Source organism: Sceloporus occidentalis, unplaced genomic scaffold (genome assembly GCF_023333645.1).
Source record: "Sceloporus occidentalis isolate IW3139 unplaced genomic scaffold, rSceOcc1.0.p SCAF_3, whole genome shotgun sequence".
NCBI classification, from domain to species: Eukaryota; Metazoa; Chordata; class Lepidosauria; order Squamata; family Phrynosomatidae; genus Sceloporus; species Sceloporus occidentalis.
Window position 1 is genome coordinate 183,820,794 of NW_028316983.1, and position 22,305 is coordinate 183,843,098.

At 38.8% G+C, this 22,305-nt stretch overlaps 1 protein-coding gene across 6 annotated transcripts in view; it reads right to left on the bottom strand.

Annotated features, from left to right (window-relative positions):
- The window catches only part of MTCL1 (microtubule crosslinking factor 1), a 121,832-nt gene that overhangs the window by 13,059 nt on the left and 86,468 nt on the right, over positions 1–22,305 (bottom strand). For 4 of the 6 annotated variants that reach the window (XM_089517054.1, XM_089517050.1, XM_089517055.1 and 1 more), the window contains 7 exons: positions 20,347–20,439; positions 18,238–18,468; positions 16,089–16,271; positions 11,318–11,485; positions 9,850–10,098; positions 2,972–3,274; positions 722–753 (listed from right to left, as the gene is read on the bottom strand). In XM_089517054.1, the coding sequence (XP_089373180.1) occupies positions 722–753; positions 2,972–3,274; positions 9,850–10,098; positions 11,318–11,485; positions 16,089–16,271; positions 18,238–18,468; positions 20,347–20,439 (1,259 nt within the window). The remainder of the gene's footprint in view (positions 1–721; positions 754–2,971; positions 3,275–9,849; positions 10,099–11,317; positions 11,486–16,088; positions 16,272–18,237; positions 18,469–20,346; positions 20,440–22,305) is intronic. The other 2 variants (XM_089517053.1, XM_089517056.1) reach the window with 2 other exon arrangements.

The window sequence follows — 22,305 nt, forward strand, 5'->3', positions numbered from 1 at the left end:
TTCAGTCTATTTCCTCAGATGCATGTATCAGCCAGGCATTTCTTATAGCCATCTGAGAAAATTACTAGTGCTACATTCATATTAAACTAAACCAGTAAGTGCTGGAATGCCATAGAAAACAGTGAACTCTGAAAACCAAGACAATTTGATACGTGACAACTTTGTTGAGGAGAGAATATACACATTTTACATTAGAACAAATTACTCCTGCTAAATGATGTTATCATATGGTATTATAACCAATAATTGGATGCATTTAGCATTTTACATGAAAATAATACACTACACAAAAATAAAAGTACATCAAAAGCAATTAAATTGTCATCTCTATAAAAGGGTGAAAAAGAAATATACAGTATTCACAAAGTACCTGCAGATTTTTTTTTAAAAAAAAAACTTCAGGTACTTTTAAAAGTGAAGCTGGATAGATAATATCAAGTATCTGAGACAAGTGAATTACACATTCAGGTGATTCATATGTCAATAGCCCAAATATTTATTGGCTCTTTGGATGGCTGATAATGCCATATTACAAGTATGATAAAAATGTTTAAACAGACAAACCAGCTATGATGGCAAAACTCTAAGTTCTCAAAACAACCCTGAGGCTTTAGCATGCTGATTCCAACATCTTAGAAATCAATTTAGGGTAAATGTGTTAATGCACTCTTCAAGTAATTCATTTTGTGCTTTGTTTCCTTTTCTGCCTCTCTTTGCTTACCTTTGAAGATTTCCCTTGTGCATTTCTTCTTCCTGAAAATAAAATTAACAGTTAATACTGAACTTGTATATATGTCTACATCCGTGCTGGTGAGCTGTATTTGCATTCTGTTTCTACGATTCCTCAAATTATTAGAAATCCTTTGAAGAACACATGTGGTTACCCCTTCCCCTATCCCACATATTGTTAGATAATTAAGAGGAATTTTCTCTTCATATATGCATGTGTAAAAATTGGTCCCCACACAATTAACTGATAGAAATAAGTCTCCCTTGCATTAGCAAGACCAGATACACAAATTAATTAAATGCTCTAAAACATTTAATTATGATATGATCAGAAAGATAAGCAATGCATATTGAAAATTGTATTTGCATGTCTGAAGTTGCTCTTTTAAAATATCCTCTTTGATATTAGACCTAGCAGTGCTTAGTTCAGCGATAACAACCTACCCTTTTCACATATTGTTTTCATTATAAATTCACTAGACAATTCAGAAGTGGTAACAGCTAAAACTCATTAAAGTATTGCTATTAAATGTGTGGGTAGACTTTCTTTACATGGGGAATACCATAAAGATTCGTCACAACATCCAGTGTTGTTGTGAAAAGATGTACTTTACATTTAAAAAGATAACTGTTTAAAGTTCTAGTAAGATAAACAATTTTATATACAATGACAAAATATAATTTTTCAAAATAAATGTCAATATTAAAGGCCCAAACCCAGGAGCACTCTCTCTTCAATCCTATGCATAGTGTGGAAATGAGACTGACATTTTGTTGCCATATAAGGAGCGCAAAATGCGTGAATAGCATTCAATCTGGGGCAAGATCTGGAGCTATAGCAGCCCTTATACTCTGATCCCAACACTGAAATCACTCACATTTATTTACTCATACCCATGCACTCATACAAACACAAACACAACAATATAGGTACACATGCACACACATGAATACACACAGTGTCAATGGAAATTATGTCCAGGAATTTCCCTTAAAAACACACACACACAAAAAATAAATCTACACAGTGAGATGTGACTTTCATTTGTGTTGCTACAACACTCTCATGCATTTTTCTAATATGTGTGCACGCTTCACTGCTGAGAGTCAAATTTCATGACATTTAGAAGCCTACACAGAGTGGGAGAAAATCTACAGGCCAGGAAAATTGACAGCATTATTGTAGAAGGGGGGGGGGGGGTAACAAATATTTGAAGCATGTGGGCAGTTTTGCTCATTACTGATCTAGCTTGTCCCCTTCCTACATCTGATAAGGTCAAGGATGACTTCATCAGAAACAACAAAGTAACTGGCACTTCCCAGCCACATGTTTTCTATTAACCAAGTTGCTTCTTAAGCTTTCACTCATAGTATATTAAGGTCCTCGACAGCATCAATTACATTTTTAGAAAGTCTATGGGTGCTTAAAGAACCTTCTTTCACTTGTTCCCAAAGTAAACAGAAACTCCCCGACAGGGCAGGTTAGACTAAACCTCTCTGCTCAGCTGCCCAGCCAGGAGCAAGGACTTGGTGAAATTCATTTATGTTATATTTCAGAACCTTATCTAACCACCTTGAGGCTTAATTACATAGCTTTGGCCCCATCCAGACAGGCCAAAATAAAGCTGCTTCGGGTTACTTTGGAGGTATGCTGTTTAAATGATGCATGCATAGTACGAGTCCGGAAGCCTCACTAAAGCCACAATCCAGTCCTAAGGACTTGAGTGTAGCTTTGGTGCAGCTTCCGGACTCTTACGACGTATGCATCATTTAATCCGCATACCTCCAAAGTGACCTGAAGAAGCTTTATTTTGGTCTGTCTGTATGGGGCCTTTGTTTCAGGGTCTTTTATGAGAGTCAGAGGACAGGCAGGTGGGATGCAGCATTGGTTGAAGAAGTAGCCCTGGGAAAAAAGGGTTGATTTAACATTTTCTCTTGAAGGTGTTTTTGCAATCAACCTCATTTCAGGGACCATTAGGGATCTGAAGGCTACCATCTACAAACAGGGCCCAGCATCCACATTGATGCCTCCATCAGAAGCTGCTTCTCCAGTGAAATCTGCTACAAACTAAAGTGAAGGAAACAGAGGGGTGGGTGAACTCGATTGGGCAATCCTGGTTATAAGCTGCAGTGTTCTGTAGGAAAAGATTTACTGACTAATCAAGAATTTCTTGTCCACAAACTTAAGTAAAGACTATTGCATGATTACCATATTTGAAAATATAAAAGGTAAGCGACACACCTCATTTTCACAAGTTAAAAACTTTTCTCGTTCCAATTTCTGAGGATGTGGTTCTTCAGAATCATCCGGGGAATCAAGGGACAATGTATCTAGAAAGAGGTTTTCTGTGGCAGTGCACCTGTCACTTTCTTTTAGCTTAGACAGTGTCCGATCTTCAAACCTCACAGTGTCCGAATCGGAGTAGGATCGTGACCCCATTGGACGAGGCACATGATGGCTCCCTTGACTTGAAAATAAAGGAAGGCCAGTTTCTCTTGAGTCACAAAGAATACTGTCTTCTCTTTGTGGATGTATTTTCTGAAGCTAAGGGGGGAAATCATAAATAAATTCAGCTGGCTATACAAATTCAAAGTATGTCAGGTTTCTATACCATTGATTTTATTCTGCATTATAGACTTCAGTTATTTCACCTTACAAATCTTGTTAGATTCGTATGACTTGCATGACACTAATAGCAACTGTACTGGAATCTCCAAGAAAGACAAAGAAAATGATTCTATCCATCAGAAATTAAAAACTTTCTCATCTAACAACTCTCATGCTTAAAAAGAATAGTTCTTGATTACCATGTCTGCTAGTAAGAGCATACCTACATGGTAACTTCACATTCCTAGTTCAGTGTTTTAGGCTGCATTGCTAAACATATTACCAGAAAGCAGATCACATTGGACCAATTGGTATCTCTGAATATGCAAAAGGTTTCATAGCTACTCCTAAGACCCAGCCATTGATTGCAGTGGAAGAGAACTGTTTCCTTCTGAAACAAAACAGAAATCTATGGATGAACTGATTCCTCCTTCAGTTCCGCCCTGATGGCAAGACTGAATGCTTCAGTATCAGAGCTCTCAATCAAAGAACATAAAAATGCTTTCTAGGTGGATTTGTGCATCTTTTCACTTAGTGAACTTTATATCAAGACACAGGACAGTGAACTTGCTCTCTCTTGTGTACATCAGAGTAGGGTCAATCTGTGGTCACCTTATGGGCGCTAGATAAGTTGCCAGAATTCAATGGCTGACTCATCTTTAAAACACAACATAGATCGTCACGAGAATCAGCAAGGTGTAGTGGTTGGAGTGCTGGACAAGGTATCTGGAAACCAGAGTTTGAATCAATGCTCAGCCATGGAAACCCATTACATAACCTTGGACAAGTCACAATCTCTCAGCTTTAGAAAAGGGCAAAGATAAACCTCCTCTGAACAAATTGTCAAGAAAAACCTGTGATTGGGTTGCCTTAGAGTTGCCATAAGTTGGAAACAACTAGAAGTAACAGAACAACACTGATACTGACTGCATGGCTGTTTTCAATATTTAGGTAATAAGATCTCTGTGTATATATGCAAATATAACAGAAAAGCAAAAGATTCCTCTTCTTAATTAAGTAGCAGCAACAAAAAAGCAAGTTGTGAAATAATTAGTCCAAAAACCTAAAGGCTTGCAGTCACAATCAGGACAAAATTAGATCTGATGTTGTGTCTCAAGAGATAACACTAACTGTGCACTTGAAAGAGAATATTTGGAAGCCTTGAAAATGTAGGTCAACATGCTTCTACGTATAAGCTGTATTTCCATAATTATCTAAAATGATCTATTTTATCCTCCATAACTTAGAGTAAGTTTCTATATATTATGATGAAAGTAGACAGAAAGGAAAATTGTTAAGGCTATCACAAATATATATCTCTTATACCAATATTTCAAATTATCTGTCTTTTTATTTTACTGATACATGCTGTTTTAATGCATAAAGATTCACAGAGATATGCTAATCACTTCTACAGAATGTATATTATGGGCAATATTTGCTAAGAAGTTGTTGAACTAGCAATATCCAAAACTCCAGAAAATTCCTGCTATACAAGGAATTGCTTGATTATAAGCACAGATGCTTTTGTGAATCTGCATGACGAAAAAGCCAGATCTGCAATTGCTTTTCTTGGCTGCTTAGTCCTTTGGAAATAGTAACACCCTTTTTTTAAGAATTCTCATACTTGTATGGTATAAATACATGCAAGTTTACAAGGAGATTTTGGTAATGAATGGACATGATCATTATTCTTAAGAAAGATGAGAAATCATGTATCTTGTTTTGAGTTTAAGAAAAGAATAGCCACATGTGTCCCAGTAGACAGGGAACTGAAATGAAATTTCAGAAGCAAACTATTACAATTAGATTCTTAAATCAGATGTATGCAAATCTAGGTGCCAATTTTACTCCTTATGGCAGTGACAATTATTTGGAAGGTCAACCCAGAAATGAACGGAAGTCACTTTCACTTTGTACTTCCATTATTTTGGCTAGGATAAGCCATTTTTTTTCATAGCAAGTTTTGGGCTCAAGAAAAGATTGGGAGAGTGCTATTGTGAACAATGATGACATTTAGAGCCATTTTAGAGTAGTATTTCATTTGTTTTTATTTTAAAAAGTGGGAAATCTGGGAGTTAGGGTGTGCTGAGGAGAGGGACTGGGATAATGTGCAGGCCATGGGCTGCACTTCATCCACCCTTTAGTTGTACACAAAGATTGTATGGGTTCTGCAATAATTTTACTAGACTGCAACAACCCAACACATTGTTTCCTGCTATTTTTAGGAGCATTACTGCAGGAGGACACAGCACAAACATCATTTTATGAAGAACAGAAATAGTGCACGGCTCATTTATAAATGAAAAGAGTAGCAATTATTCACACAAACCTTTGGAGATTGCACATTAGCCCTTTTAAGCACTCATTTATGAAAATCAGGAACACACTGGTCTAAGCACTAATAGTTTAAATAATGCAGGGCGAAAAAATCAGAATAGCTGTTGGAAATATACTCTTCTTGCTGTAATCACCAAGTTATAAAACCTGTAGATCACTCGCTCACACACACACACACACACATATATATCATGTATATCTTATTCCTCTAGTTTTTACTCTGACTTAACTGACAACTTCAAAAGTGGTTGAGCAAATTATTAAGTTTCGTCACTTATACTTGTAAGTATTGTTATATACCTTCAAGTTGTTTCTGGCTAAGGCCCCATACAGACAGGCCAAAATAAAGCTGCTTTGGGTCACTTTGGAAGTATGCTGTTTAAATGATGTATGCATCCTAGGAGTCTAGAAGCCAAGCCAAAGCCACGCTCCAGTCTTAAGGACTGAAGAGTGGCTTTGGCGTGGCTTCCGGACTCTTAGGACATATGCATCATTTAAACAGCATACCTCCAAAGTGACCCAAAGCAGCTTTATTTTGGCCTGTCTGTACAGGCCCTAAGACTATCTATTACAGGGATTGCTTGACATAATTTGTTCAGAAGTGGTTTGTCTTGCCTTCCTCTGAGGCTGAGACAGTGTGACATGCTGAGGGTCACCCAGTGGGTTTCCATGGCCAAATGGTGATTCATACCCTGGTCTCCAGAGTCATAAACCAACACTCAAACCACTACATTGTGCTGGCTCTCACTGAGACTACATGGACTCAGTAGTCTCAATGAAGCAATTACATTAGCAAATAATTAGGAACAATTAATTTACATTCTAATTATATTAGAAACAATTACTTTAGCACAAAAATATCCAATAAGGTATGGTGATGAGGAAATTTAAGGAAGGTTGTTTTTATTAATAATTGTCACATGTAAATATAATGTGAATATGAACTGCCCATTTTTGCTTTGAAACATCTGCTATAACTTCACCCATAATCACAAAATAGGGCTTCAAGGATTTAAGGGGGAAGTGAAGCTGCATTGTTGGCCTAGCTCTCAACATCATGTCATTTCCCCAGTTTTGTCACAAATGAGTGTTGAACTATGTGATAGGAAAGCCAACACATACAGATGACCTCTATGCATGGAGGATGTCCATATGAGCAGAATCCTGAATGGGAAAGATTCAACTCACAGGAAGTCTACATATGTAGGCTTCTTCACTGTTCATGAAGTGTCAGAGGCTGGGTTGAGGAATCTGTACAATGATGATAGTAGCAGCAGCATAATAACATGTGAAGATGGCTTGATACAATTATGTTGCCAGAGATATAATCCTCACATATATCAGTGATTGTACAACCAAATGGCACAGACAGTAATAACAACCATTCTGGCTGTTGTCATGTTTCTCAAAGCTATTGTAAAGACTCCCATACAATGTGTCAGAAACTTAATTGTTACCCTTTCTTTGTCTTTGGCCAGCTATTTTGACCAGAGCAACTTTGCCAATATGTCATTGGGACAATTAATGAAGCTGCTAAATGCCAGGTCAGCTTAGTTGAGCAAATCAACAACTACAACCATTATGCATCATTTAAATCTTGGCCTGCACTACTGAGAACTGGCTGGACAAGCTGAAGAGAATTGATCTCTCTCAGTTACATGCCCCTGGGTTCTTGTCAATGCATCAAACAAATTTTCAATCAAAAAAGTAAATAAATAAAACAATACAAGACGAAATACCACAATACAATAGACAAAAAGAGAACAATAAAAACAGTCAGAAATAAGAGAATGTCAAATGTTCAGTTCCCAGAGGAGTAGCCATGTTATTCCCTTGATTCTTTATTCCCTTGATTCTTGTGACACCATAAAGACTAATATGTCATCAGATAACTCAGCATTGGTAAATTAATTGATATATGGAATATGATAGGAAACCTGTGTCCCACTTCTATCACCTGTGGCTTTTTATCAGCAAAAAGGTTTCTTATCACACTCCATGTGCTAATTATTTTTTCCAAAGTTAAGATATCTGTGTTATCATTAACTCTTTTTGTGAAAGGCCAATATTAATAATTCAATTATCATTGTCTTTCTCTATTTCGTTGCCCTCATAATTTACAATCACTCCACGTTAATTATGCATGTGCACACACACACACAAATACACTGTAACTCAGGACAACATTTAACAAGCCAAGTGAAGTAAATTTCAAGTCCTGCTTATGCCATAATATAGTTGTTAGCCTTTCAAGATCTTTGCTGTTTTTAAAATATTCAAGATGTTTATATTTTAAAGTATTTTCAAAAGACTGTTTTGAACATCTGTACTTGAGAACTGGGAAATGGATGCATATTAGAAATTCTGTCAGCATGCTAACCAGCTTGCTGTCTAACATTTTTTCTACCTGAGGTGATGCAAGCCATTTCAAATTTAATGTAGAGCAGGGCTGGGCTGCCATGTGAGACCACACCACACATTTCTAGTCCATTTTTTTAAAGTCAGTTGGCAGAAAGATGTGCTGGCACAGCTGCTCTGCCGGCTGAAATCAGTCAGCAGCAGAGTCAAAAATGAATGGGATGGAGAAGATCAAAGTACAAATGGAACGTCTTGCAGCCAAAGAAAATAGCCAGCATGCAAGCACAAAGTCAGGCCAGGTTACTACGGTTGGTGCTACCTTCGTGTGGTAATTCATGCTGTCACTCCCCGGCAGTCTGGCACATACTGCAGCTGCCTTCCTCTGCCATGGTGGGGATGAGGAGATGCTGCTGCTGACAGCCCCTTCTGGGTCTGCAGGACAACCAGCCAAATGAGAAAGGGAGGTGACTCTCTTTTCCACCTGGCCAGAAGCTCCACCAGACCCTTAAGGCAGTCCTTTCCCACCAGTGACAGGGCTGCTGGCTGAATATGAAAGGGGGACAGTTCTTTTTCCCACTCAGTCAGTAGCCCCGCCAGCCTGGAAGTGGCTGCCAGGTGGCATCAGTACCCCATCACCACCAGTGTCCACAGCTGATGGATGGCAGAGGCAACCTTGCTGGTGGAAGTGGGCCACTGGGGGTTGCCTTGGGACAGATGGGAGCAACCACCTCACTGGGTGTTCACCCCCCTCTGAGGTGTCACTCCATGTGGGCTGCACCTCCCCCCCCTGCACTGCCCTAGTGATGCCCCTGTTCTAAATATTTTTCAGCATCTGGGAGGGGTTTGTATTCAACACAGCTTCAACTGGCCTAATGTCAGCTCAGTAGGCCTTCAGCCATCTTGATAAATTAGGATTCTTTAATTAAGGTTAACTCCCTAATTAGATATTAGCTTTGACTCTAATCTTCTACTCTAGTTAACTCCTGAAATTATGGAGTAATCAATAGCATACAGTGTAACAGAAAACCATACTAGACATTTTTACATGACAAATAAATACAGACCCTGCAGTCAGTAATATTGCCAAACTTAATTGCATTTGTGGATATTTGGGAAACCCTTGCCATTATATAATTATAACATTAGCACAAGTACTATAATTATTCACCTTTTGTTCTGGAAATTTGGAGTTATCATATGCAATATAGGTGTGTCAAGATAAATTCATGTCCTATTAAACCAGAGAGCACATGTAGCCTAGATGTTACATCTGCTGCAGGGATTAGACTTTCACTTATGTAAATTCCAGTCATGTAAACAGATGCAACATGGTAAACAGAAATGCATGATCATTCATTTGCCCCAACATCTAGAATCACGGGAGCTTCCAAGTTTCATAATTGTACTCACTAGTAGATCCAATTTGTTGAAGTCCCAAAACAAAACAAAAAAGCAACAGGATGCAACATATACACTTTTTAAAAAGAAGTAAACACAATTTTTACAGTCTAAGAGCAAAAAGGCTTTGCAACACTCAGAATCAAGACTGAGTGCATCTGCAAGATGAGTTAAATGATACAGGAAATGGCCTTTAATCTTTGACTGATTTCCCATAAACTAGCAGTGAAGCTAAAATTACCATACTTTTTATCTGTTGAATCCCTTGGGGTTGTATACTGATCTGTTAGGAGAAACAATGATGCAGAGAGGCCAAGTTCATCTGTACTTTGAAACCAGAAAGCAAAAGCTGCAAGTCCTTTTGTTGCAATGTGGTAACCAAGACATATCTTGTATAGATCAGCCACTGAACTCACCTGCTCTAGTCTCCTCAGCAGCTCCTTCTTTTGCCTTTCCCACTCTCGTCGGTCTTTGTCAAGCCGCTCTAAAAGCTCCACTTTTTCTCTGTTCCAGTTCTTTTCATTGTGCTGGATTTGCCATTGCAAGTCCATCACTAATTGGTGACGGTCAGCCAGAAGCTTCTTGTGTTCCTCTCTCTCTCTATTGAAAGTTGCCTTTGCATCAAGACCAGTCTCACTTTGTGCTTTTTCACCCTTCTCTTCTACCTATAAATGAAACAAAGGAGTCAATGAAAACAGTAGGCTTTGCTAACAGGATGCCTTAATGTTTTAAAGCAGGAGTGGGCAAGGATGTACCTCTGCCAGTTTTTGCATTCCCACTGCCAAATTGATACCATATCACCATATGATGATGAGGGCCACAGAAATTTGACACCACAGAGGCAAATTTGGTGGCATGGTGACAGAAACATGAGGCTTTTAATCAGCTGTGAAAGGATGTGTGTGGTCCAATACAGCACTTCCTTCTGCTGGTTTTTTAGTCCAAAGCGAATATTATAACAACAGTTTCTTGGTTGGCCTCAGATAATATTTGAGCTACAAAACAACACCAAACTTTTTTTCCCATGTTTGCCTGACAAAAAACCTACCTGTTGCAGCCATGGTGACCTAAGTGAAAGGAAAGGGGGAAATCTCCTGCTGCTGCAGTAGGTAAAACCAAAGCAGCAATATAAAGGGCTTTGTGGATTGCTAAGGAAGTATTTGGACTCTATCATTAGGAGGACAATGGAAATCTGTAATTAGGCTCAGAAAGGGTCTGAAGGACCTTATAAGAGTCTGAAGGGACTTGTAATTACACTCAGAAAGAGCAAAGCTATATTCCACAATGTTTCAGTGAGCTGAACTCAATTATGCATTAATCATGGGGGCGTCTGCCCATTTCTAAAATTAATGCAAGTATAGCTTATTGAAAGCATGGTCTGCATACACTGAGCTGCAGCCGTATAAATCTATTTCTGGGAGCTTTCTTGTCAGTTACCAATAATGACCGCATTCAGCCAAAATCCCTAGATGTTGGGACTAATATAATGATTCCATGACAGATTCAAAGTACTCTGGCTGTATCTATGCAAAGAAGCATAGTGTGACTCATACAGTTCTTGGTATCTGTAGTGAAGGACCTGTGTGAATGGATAATAATGGAGAATTCTTGTACCTTGACAATCACTGTAATTCTGAGATTTACATTCAGAAGAATTCTTGCTGAAGTCATCTAAAAAGGGCTTGGGGATAATTTATTTACTTAATTTATACCAAATCTTCCAAATAAAAAAAGCAGAGAGCATGCAATAAAATATAATTTTGCCATTTCTCTCTTTCTTGGAAATCAGTCTCCATGAACTATATCAACCAGTTAGTCTGAGAACCATGCCTCAGTCAAAACCCAGCTACCCTTGGAGACTCAGACTATGTGAAGAAACCATACCTGCTCCAACTGACACTTTAGCTTAGTCCATTCCACTTCCCAAGCAGCTTTATCAGTAGCATACTGCTGCTGGAGGCTGTGACGTTCTCGTTCATCATTCTGGAGCTCATTTCGGAATTCATCCAACAGCATTTTCAAAGCATGTAAGAGTCGGTGGTTTTCTCTAGCCTGCAGAAGCAAAACGCATTTGTAATTCTAAAATATTAACACACACTTGCCATTTCAAACACTGTGGGATGAAAAGGTGCTTTGTTTTTTATTTTGTTTTCTATATTTGCCAGCTGTAACACAGAGGATGATCTGATAAAGTACTACCAAATGCCTTACAAATAAACCCGTGAAGAAGTTTTCCTTGATTATTGACACAAATATAATTATTCAGTCTGCAATATTGAATTAAAATGACCAGAATATTGGAAATGACTGCTTCCAAGATGTATGGGCTCCTAGCTTACCCAAAATGGAACTTGTCATTGCTCCTTTTTAGAATATTCCACTACTAGCTTCTCTGCAAAACATGTAGCATATAAAATTTAACAAGCCAAATACAGAGTATGGTCTATTTATGAAATCCAAGGAGCAAGGTACTTCATACTTTGGGAGACTCTTGGTTCAATCAACTCAGTTCACCAGGAATTTGAAATTTGTAGTCCTCTATATCTTAGTTGAGTCCAGTACCATCAGCCCTAGCCAGCATGTTCACTTTTCAGGGACAGAGGTGTCCCTAGGGGTGGGGTAAAATGAAGGTGTTGATGCCCCATAAGAATTCTGCTCCCCAGTGAAATGTCCTTCATCCTCCCTAATTTCTAACATTTCAATAATTTAAAACTTCAACTGGGCACTGAGAAAGACCATTCAGGCATCCCATGAAAGGAGTCAGACAAAGTTACCAAAGGAATACGAACACAGTAAAAAAACAACAACGTAGGTGTGAATGAATTTCAATGTATCACTCTAGAATGCTAGAAATTTGGACAATTTCATTAGGGTGGCATTCTTATTGGGAGAAAATACCCTTGTTTGCTTTATCTCTCACTGCTCAGGCTCACTGCATCCTGTTCACATGATGTAGGGCCAAACCCCCAAATTGGCCACGGACTCTTTATGATGTCCATACCCAATTTGGTCTTTCCTCCTCTTAACCTATTTTTTTATTTAAATTTTAAAACTTTAGTTTTTGCTCTCTCTGCAATGATAATAGGCAGCTGCTTTCCCAAGTGGTCCCTGCAAGCTGCCTGGGGTTGGCACTGTGGACCCAGCATCAATGGAGCAATGGATGCAAGCTCCAGGAAAAGAGATTCCACCTCAACATTAGGAGGAACTTCCTGACAGTAAGGGCTGTTCGACAGTGGGACACACTCCCTCAGAGTGTAGTGGAGTCTTCTTCCTTGGAGGTCTTTAAGCAGAGGCTGGATGGCCATCTGTCGGGGATGCTTTGATTGAGATTTCCTGCATGGCAGGGGGTTGGACTGGATTACCCTTGTGGTCTCTTCCAACTCTATGATTCTATGCCTCACTGTGATCTCAGCAGTGGTGCCAGGTGGCAAAAGGGGATTGTGTAGGAAAGCAGTCACCCATCATCGCTGTGGAGACAGCACAGGTAAAGGGGAGAATTCAGGGCTAGAATACTCCAGGGCCATTCTGGCCAGTGAAAGCAAGTCCCCAAACAGTCCTATTCTGAACTATATATCTAGAGCAAAACATTTTGGCTTCCACCTTCATCAGTTATGTATTTATTTACACAAGATACTGTTTATATGTTATTATACGATATTATATGGTATTATCTTGCTGCATATAAAATAAAGCACTGTATTGCTTCTTGTCAGACATCAGTCTTGTCCAGACCTATTTCACCCACATATCCAATGTTCATTTTCATGCTGGAAACACAGCATGCAGCCAGCAATCTTCATGGGACAGATGTTTCTGAGCACCCCCCCCTTTTTTTTTTTAAATCTGTAAAAAGAAAGTGCTTATTCCAAATTGATAAGAAACATAACTCTTCTGTGCAACCCTCCTGTAAATCAAAATTTAATAACAATACATTACTGCTTTTGTAACATTAGTGATGATGGACAACAGGGGCTTTTCTGTCCCAGCCCCAAGTGTTTGGAGCTCTCTCTCACAGAAAATTAGCCACATCTGAGAGCCAAGTGACCCAGCTATAAAAAAATATTTTTTTGCTTGAATAGTTTTCAAGTACTGAAGTGAGTGCTGTAATTTCTGCTTAGCAGTACTGCCGGAAATCATTATATTATTTCCATTATTGTTTACTTTATTTTCTGACTTTTTACTTTATTTTTATTGATTACACAATTGTTCACTGTCTTAAATGTATTCTACTGACAAATGAGTTATTTCCTCTGCCTTTATAAACAGACACATTTATTTGACTAATGCAACAAAGTCTGCCTGTTAAATTGCTTTTGCTTTGTCTTGAATTCATATTTGTATTGTCCTAATTATTTTATTGTTTTAATTTTATTCGTATACTATCCAGGTTTCCACATGAATGAAGATCAGTTTTAAAATGTTACAATAAATAAAAATATATTAATCCTGAAAAACATCATTTACAGCATTTTGTTTACAGCATATTTACTAATTGTTAATTTCATAGACTTCAAAGTAATGGCTTTACTGGCTAAACTGCCAATGGCTTTAAAGAAAGCTGGGTTGCATCTCAAGTCACTGCTGTTATTTTGGAAAGCAGACTGCTGATTTCATGTATCTACTGGTATTTCCTGAGGCCTAAATACTGCATATTAATCTAGGTCAAACCCAAAATAGGCAAATCTCTCAATACATTGGGGTGGCGGTGGGGAGTAGAGATGATATCAACATTAGCTTTTTGGGAAAAATACTGTGGCACAGTTTTCTCATATTGTTTTTCTTCCTCTTTTAAGAAATAAATTATATATGCTTGGTTCATTAATTATTTAAATAAAATAAAAAGCTTTCCACAGTAATGGTTATAGTACACTGGTATGGAGGGATGAATCTGTAAATGAGGTCTGGGAAAATTCCAGCCTGCCGGCCTAATGTGGTCTACCAGGCACAACCAAACCTCCCTCTTCCTGACACACTGTCTTTCTGTACTCATGTTCACCTGCTGATAATTTACAAATTAAAAAAAAAAGGCTGTCAGGACATGATCTGTTCTTTGCCGCTTGCTGCCAGTATGAAGCCAAAAGCATGTGAACTTCTCCCAGTCTTCCAAGAAGTGTTTGTATTTTTGCCTGCCACCTCAAGATACCTAGACTGTATTGGGAAAAGCAAGGGAGAGCCATCTTTCACTTTGGGCACGAAAATAATCAATTTCTTCATGCACAAAGAGACAGTGCCACACCTGTTGATGACCTCTTTCTGGGTCACCCTCTAATTGCTGGTTGCTGAAAGATCATAGGCACAAGAGGTTTAAATCTTCCCTCCCAACAATCCTTTTCTTCCCCTCTTCCTCTATCATGCTTCCATTAGAAAATCTCATGAGATGGGGAACCGGAACCCTCAGAGAGCTAGCCCTCCTCAGCACCTACCAGAGACTCCAGGAGGAGCAAGGGTCTTCAGACAATGGCTGAGGATCCACTTTGTCTACAGGAGAAACTATCTGCAGAACAATAAGACTCTTTAGAGGCAGGTGGTAACATCCATTCAGGGATGTGGTAAATCCATGCTGGCTTATTCCAGACTTTTAAGGCGCAATCCAGGTTTCTGAATCTTATCCCCTAAATGAAGATAAATTAAGTAGTGGATTCAAGGAATTCTAGCCATGAAAACTACCATTTGCCTCTGCTGAGAGCGATGGTGTTTACAGAGGCAGGCAATGCTAATGTCAAGGAGAAATGCAAAACTCCAGCAGAGAACTCACAGAGAGAGAGAGGAATTTCATGCATGGATGCCTTCTGCTAGTAGAGTTTGATCTGCTACAGTTGTGTTGTGGGTGGGGAGTAAGCAACATTTGGATAACAAAGTGTTATCCAGAAAAAGCAGAAGATGTTGGAAACAACACATCCACCTCCTTGTATTCTTGTAATTCCTACTGGTAGTAGGGATTCCAACTGCTGGTCATTAGAACACAGGCCTTAGGTACATAATGGACCTCTGGCTTCTCTGCACTTGATGCAATGAAAAACATAGTGGGACTTGATTGGCTATGATCCTCAGTCTGTCTCTTGGACTCTGTTTCTGTATGCATCTTATCTTGTTCATTGATTCCATGCATGCTTTGACCTGGCTCTCTTTTCTGGAGGGTGAATTTATGCCCCAAAGTGGGGCTACGACAGGCATTTGCCATCTGGAATCTTTTTTGACATGACGAAAAAGCAAAGGATGGGAGAAAATATTGCCTTTCCTCACACATGGTAAAGGTGACAGAAGACGAAAGATGGCTTCCTTGGGAACTACTCCAGGGCATCTTGAAGCAGCACTTTGCTGTGGTTTCTTTTATTTGTTGACTCCTGACATACAGGAAAGACGATGGATGTTAGCTTTCACTCTGCAGAGAGAGTGTCCCTTTACCAGTGCACAGAGAAATTGTGAAGCAGCTGTTGTTTTAGGCAGAGACATCCTCTTCGTGGATCATTTATTTGGTGTCGGAGATTGTAGCAAGACCATGATCTCCCACCCTCTTCCATCTCTGCTCCCCTCTTCCATCTCTGATGTTGGCAATTAGGATCATGGCCTTGACAAAATATTCTGGACAACAGTAAAGCAAAAGAACACAAGGAGATTCATTACCAGGACAGAGTACGTATATTTGCCTTGGTACCTGCTTTTGATGCTGCAACAGTTCTGCAGTCTGTAGTGGTGGTCCACGGTCACGTATTTCTATGGTGGAATGTTGGGAATAATCTGTTATTGTGAACACTTCCTCCTCCTCCTCCTCTTCCTGTTCATCACCTTTTTGTTCAGACTGAAAGCTGAGTTCTGGTATGGGATCAAGATGCTCCAACTAAAATGGCAAGTGAGTAAAATGAAAGTTATAATTTGTATATAGATATTTTGATGCAGTATTTTTCTTATTCTGATCTAAGAAAATTTCTTTTAGCAAAATACTTCTTTCCTTATGAAAGAAAGAAGGAAATAACAAGTAAAGTTCCTGGACACACAGAGCTTTGGTCTGAATGCACAAATCTAGGGCCCATTACAGATGGGCCTGAAAAATACGGACTGGGTCCGTATTAGGGTTAGAAAGGGGCGTCACTTCCTGACGCCCCTTACCCTAATACGGACCAAGTCCGTACAGAATGGCGGTGGCCATTCCACACGGCCGCCGCCATCTTGACGTAGCGGACGCACTGCATCCACACATCGCACCCCAGAAATGATGCCGCGAGCACGCGCTTCGGCACTTGCAGCGTCTCTTCCAGGGTGCAAGAAGGAGCGTGATTTTCACGCTCCTTCTTTGCAGCATCCGGGAACCGTGCTGTTTGGCTGCTGTGGTTCCCGGACGTTGCAACCGGCGGCGGCGGCAGACCGCTGCTTTTCGGCGGTCTGTAACCCGCTTGAGTAAGAGTCAATACAATATAAAAGAGTCAGTCTTAATGCACAAATCTATGTAAGAGTCAATACAATACAAACATCTATGTAAGAGTCAAGAGCCTGTTTTTGACATAGAATTTGTTCATGAATTACAAAAAAGGGGAACCATTTTAATAAAGCTAAACAATCCAAAATTCTGAAACCATTATTCAGAGCTCATATCTAATTCCAGGACAGACAATAATTAAACAACAGACAATACAGTGAATTGTAGTGGGCCCTTGGTATCTGCAGGGGTTTGGTTCCAGGATCCCCTGTGGATACCAAAATGTGCGGAAGCTTAGGTCCCATTATATATAATGGCACAGTAAAATGGTGTCCCTTATATAAAATGGCAAAATCAAGGTTTGCTTTTTGGAATGTATATATTTTTAAAATATTTTTTAAGCCATGGATGATTGAGTATGTGGATAAAGAATACATAGGACTCACTGTATTATTCTTTGACATGACTACTGTACAACTGCAAACAACAGTGACTTAAACCCAACTATTAGTCCATAAAATCAATTGAATTTACCAAGTTCCTACTGTTTCAATGAGTCTACTCTAGTTGGGGATAACAAGTGGATTTTGGCCAGCATCTCTCTCTCTCCCTCTCTCTCTCTCTCACACACACACACACACCTCTCTCATTTTTACTGCTTTGGGTAGTATCAACTGCCAAGTTAACATAAATCCATCAGATGTTCAATGGGATTGCAGGTGGAATAAACAAAGCAGAAAAATTAGCTATCTTTGATTTGAATTCAATAACTAACTTATTCTGCTCTTCCTATCCATTTTTGTGAGGAACTATTTAGAACCTATATGATTTTACTCATGATAGGTCAGGCACTTTTGCGAGAAAAACAGAATAAATTATGATGCCTTTCATTTTTCTACAATGGAAAATACTGGGGCTAATATGCAAACAAAGCATCTTTTTTCTTTTTTAGAAAAAAGTAAAGATCACAAGAGATCTGAAACTAATAATAGCTCAGTGTATGCTCTAACAGCTTACTTTGTCTGCTTTGCAGTGCCTTGGATGCTAAGGATGGAAGGACAGTATTTGCAAAGCTATTGATTTGCTCCATAGATTTGTGGCAGACTAAGAAGCCATTTAGAGATGAGTAACAGGCGATTTAGAATTGCTGCATGGCTGAATCTTTACTGCAAATCTCTTTTAAAATGTCTATGACAAGCAGCTCTAAGTTCAACCTGTGCTTTTTTTCTGTTCTTCAGTCAATGCAACAATTAATCACAGTGCCCCAGTTAAGGGTATTCTGATATTTGAACTTGAATAAATGTTATGTTTTAAACTGCATTCTGTACATAACAGATCTGAGTCACTTTTCTTTGTAGTTTCACTCCATTAAATAACATGGGACAGTTACCTCAAGAATGTCCTCTCCTTGCTCCTCTATTAGCTTGCCTTGTCGCCAGTGTTTCAGCAACCATTTCAATTTGACATAGAGGAGAAACGTGTTCTGCTTGAAATGTCTGAGTTCTTGATACATCAAGTTTTTCTCTTGACTCGAGGTCTTCTCTTCCAATTTGTTCTGCAGAGTCAAGCTTTGTACCTCCAAGTCTTTTCTCTGTAGTGTCTGCAGATGCTCCTCTTCCAGCTTTGAACATAAAATGCACAACATCAATATGATATTGCCCTTGAGGGATTTATTTTTGTTTTCACCTTGATAATCTTGGGCAAGATTGCTAATTATAATTATAATCAGTCAATTGAGTTTGGCAAGGGAACTGATTTTCAAGAAACCCTAAGGCTACAGGTTATAGACACAATTTAATTAACCATATGTGAATAACCTGCTGAGGAAATACACAGCTCATTTAGTTTAACAAGTCGGATCAAACTTCTGCAGCATAAATGCTTTAATGCTCTGTGCATATACTTTGTTTTCTTCACTACCTTCTTTCCATATGTTCCCATATGACCCTGACTCAGTAATTACTGTATGTCAATTTCATTTAGTGACTTCATTTTTTTATTAGTCTTTACAAAAATTAGGTACAGTAATTCTACTTTACTTCTCTCCCTTTGGACATGGGTCTGTTTTCCTTCATTTAAATAATATTGCTTTCTCAGCCTTATGGAAAGAAAGCTACTTGCATTCCAAGTTTAGTATTGCTAAAACAACGAATCTTACTAAAGAACCACCCTTGGAAATCTCAAAAGAAGGCATCATGTGGATTATGCATATATATTTCGCCAGTATATATGCACTCAGTTTCTAGAGCCAAGTTACCTGCTCAAAAATGTTAAGATGAGACAGATCATAAATCAGTTAAAGAATGAAACTAACTTTAAGTGCATAGTCTAAACTGCAGTCTTTTGGTTTCAGAAACCTGTCATGGGGGCCAAATAAAAGAGTGGATCTCGACTGATACCGCACAATGCTGCTCCAACTTCAGAAGAGAAGACAACATTCAATGTCCCCTTTGGTGTCTTCCAGCTACCACAAAGGTTTCTGACCTAGCCCTTCATACTTAAGTCAGAACTCTTGACACTGGAGGGTGGCAACAAAAATATAAAGGGGCATAATAGTTGATGGGGAAGAACTTGGATCTGCTGGATCTCAGCCTCCATTAGGTGTGCCACTGAGCACATCTAATCTAATCTAATCTAAGCCCTACCATTACTTGTCACCAACATCTGATAAACACAGGAGAAACCTTACACAAGGGAAATGGTACCTAGCTCTTCCCGCACTTTGGTCCTGCTACAAGAGCTTTAGACATGGTTTTGGACATATCAAAGCTTCCAAGTTTGGAAGACTCCTTCTTCCACTCTTTTCCTTAGTTTCACAATAATGTAGACGATCTATGCCTCAGTAAAAAAGCACACCTGAAAACCAATACTACCATTTCTCATCTGCTTTATCTATAACATAACTAACCTATAAACGGTTAACAAGCAAGCAAGCTTCAATTTATGGTAAGCTTCCATTCAGAACATTTTATTTTACATATTTGGTCAAATAGGATTTGCTAATAAGTAAAGTTTATTTCTATCTATAGTCATATATATTAAAATATATATAAGCAAATGAGCAGAAATATAGCAACTAGTTTGTGTCCAGCAACAATATCTAAGGATATGGAATACTTTTTGATGCTCTGTAAATAGAGCCTTAATACAAGGTAATAGCAAAATAAATAAATAAATAGTGGCCCCTGGAGGCCATTTTTCCCCAATAGCTTCTTGTTTCATGGGTTTTACAATGCCAACTGTCAGGTAAAAATGAAGTATATAGAAAACCAAGAGTAAGAATCACTAAGCTTTACTTCAGAGAATCCATATATAGAATCATGGTTCCTGTTAACACTAAGAAAATGCCTTCCATTTTCTTCTAATTCAATAAATCTTAATGTAGCTTGCTATTCTCCATCAAAACCATCATGAAAGTTCCAAATTCTTAGTACAAATATTTAAGGCACCTTGGGTAGTCAGAAAAATAGACAAACTTCTCTCACAGTTATGTATTTACCTGCATGATCCTTTCTGTAAATGTTTCTTGCTCCTCTTGTCGAAGTTTCACCTCCTGCTCAAGTTTAGCCTGAAGCTCCTGTATCGATATATTCTGTACAGGTAAAACAGGGCAGTCCCTGAGCTGATCAGCAGGCCAAGGATTCTTACAGGTGACAGAACTACAGTACAGACATCACTGAGACTCACAACTACACAACTAAATACACTGATCAATATGTGTTGTTTCAAGTGAAATGAACTTTGTAATGAATGGAAAATCTGTGGACCCACTGATGGATCAGAATTGCACATGTAGGGAGGTATGTCCATATTTATGGCTGCCTGAATGCTTGGTGATTTGTGCTTTCCTTGTTTGCACTAAAAATGTATGAGTGTGCATACATCTTCATTCTAAATGTAGAGAACAGGACACAAATACTCAAAACATTCAAAGTGGTTTGTTAATTTGGAGATAATTTGACTTGGGTCAAAACTGCAGCCTATATCCCCTTGGGATGCAGTTACAACTGTACTGTTGGATCACAATGTCCGGAAGTCCTCACCTCTGTTTATGTTGGCTAGGACTGGTGTGAGTTGTAGTCCAGCAACATCCAGAGGGCTGCACTTTGCTGGAGAGCTGACACAGGTGGCAAATGCTATCAAGTCCTGATCAGTATGTTGTGCCCACCCATGCTGAAGAGTGAAGGCATCAACCACTATCCCTAGTTTAGGGGATCTATGGCATTGATGGTAAAACAAGAACATTCCTGTTTTCTGAATTTAGCTTACATACATTCCAACAGTTAAATCTCCATGTGTGTCAAGTTGCAGATATATTCAAATTTATGAGAATATATTAAGGATCAAAAGCTGTCAGCTTTGTGACAGTTCTGTTCTCAAAGCCAATAATCAGCAACTTCGGCTAAGCAGACAATGTGGGTGAAACACAAAGTGTGGGTGTTTTTCTTGTATCCTTTACACTTCTTGATTACAGAGTGGCTATAGTGGCCAGAGGATGCTGGAAATCCAAATTTTTCCAAGCTCTGATAATTTCATTAGGGCAATGATCAGATCATGGTCAAAACATGAACACCAGCTGTTCGACCCAAATAATTGGTAGTATACCTGCAGAAAACAAGGTTTCTATTGGCAAGTCTCTACATCAAATAATAGTAATATACTTGTGCAGTTGATCAAATGCAGATTATGAAATAATTGCTCTAAATTACTACAAAGGACTATGTTGGCAGAATTTGAGAGGCTGGAATATGAAGGAAGTATTATCAATGTGCTGCAGTGGTTTGCGTGCTGGACTAAGACATTGCAAGGCCAGGGTGTGAACCCCTGCTTGGCCATGGAAACCTACTGGGCAACTTTGGCCAAGTGATATTCTCTCAGCCTCAGAGGAAGGCAAGGGCACCCCTCATCTGAACAAATTCTGCTAAGAAAATCCCATGATAGGGTTGGCATAACTTAGAAATGACATGAAGCACATAATGACGATCAGTTTTCTCCAGTTGTTTCCCTTGTCTCATGAAAGGCAGTTTGATCTAGCAAAGACTTCTGCAAATGGAAAGTATGGGAAAGGTGCTATTCTCTGTTTCTTCTGCAGACTTCCTGCCCATCCATCTGTTCTAGTTTGGATACCCTTAAGAATAGTATGGGAAGCAGTGCTGGAGACTGCAGGAAAAAGAAGAAATATGCAAGATTTGCCTCCTTTCCCTTTCCAATTCACATAAGACTCCACTTCTGTGAGTAGAGGAACACAACTGGATAGTGTCTGTTAAAGTTATTTAAAGGGATAAAATGTCAGCATTTTTATAACTGTTTCATTTATTCTCTGTTTTGGTTTCCTGCCACTGCCTCTATTCTGTTTCTCTGTTTTAATTTGCCATATAAATTAAAAATAAAAAAGCATATAGTTAACTGTAAGACAATTTCTACAACACAGGTAGGCATTGTTTGTAATATACTGTAT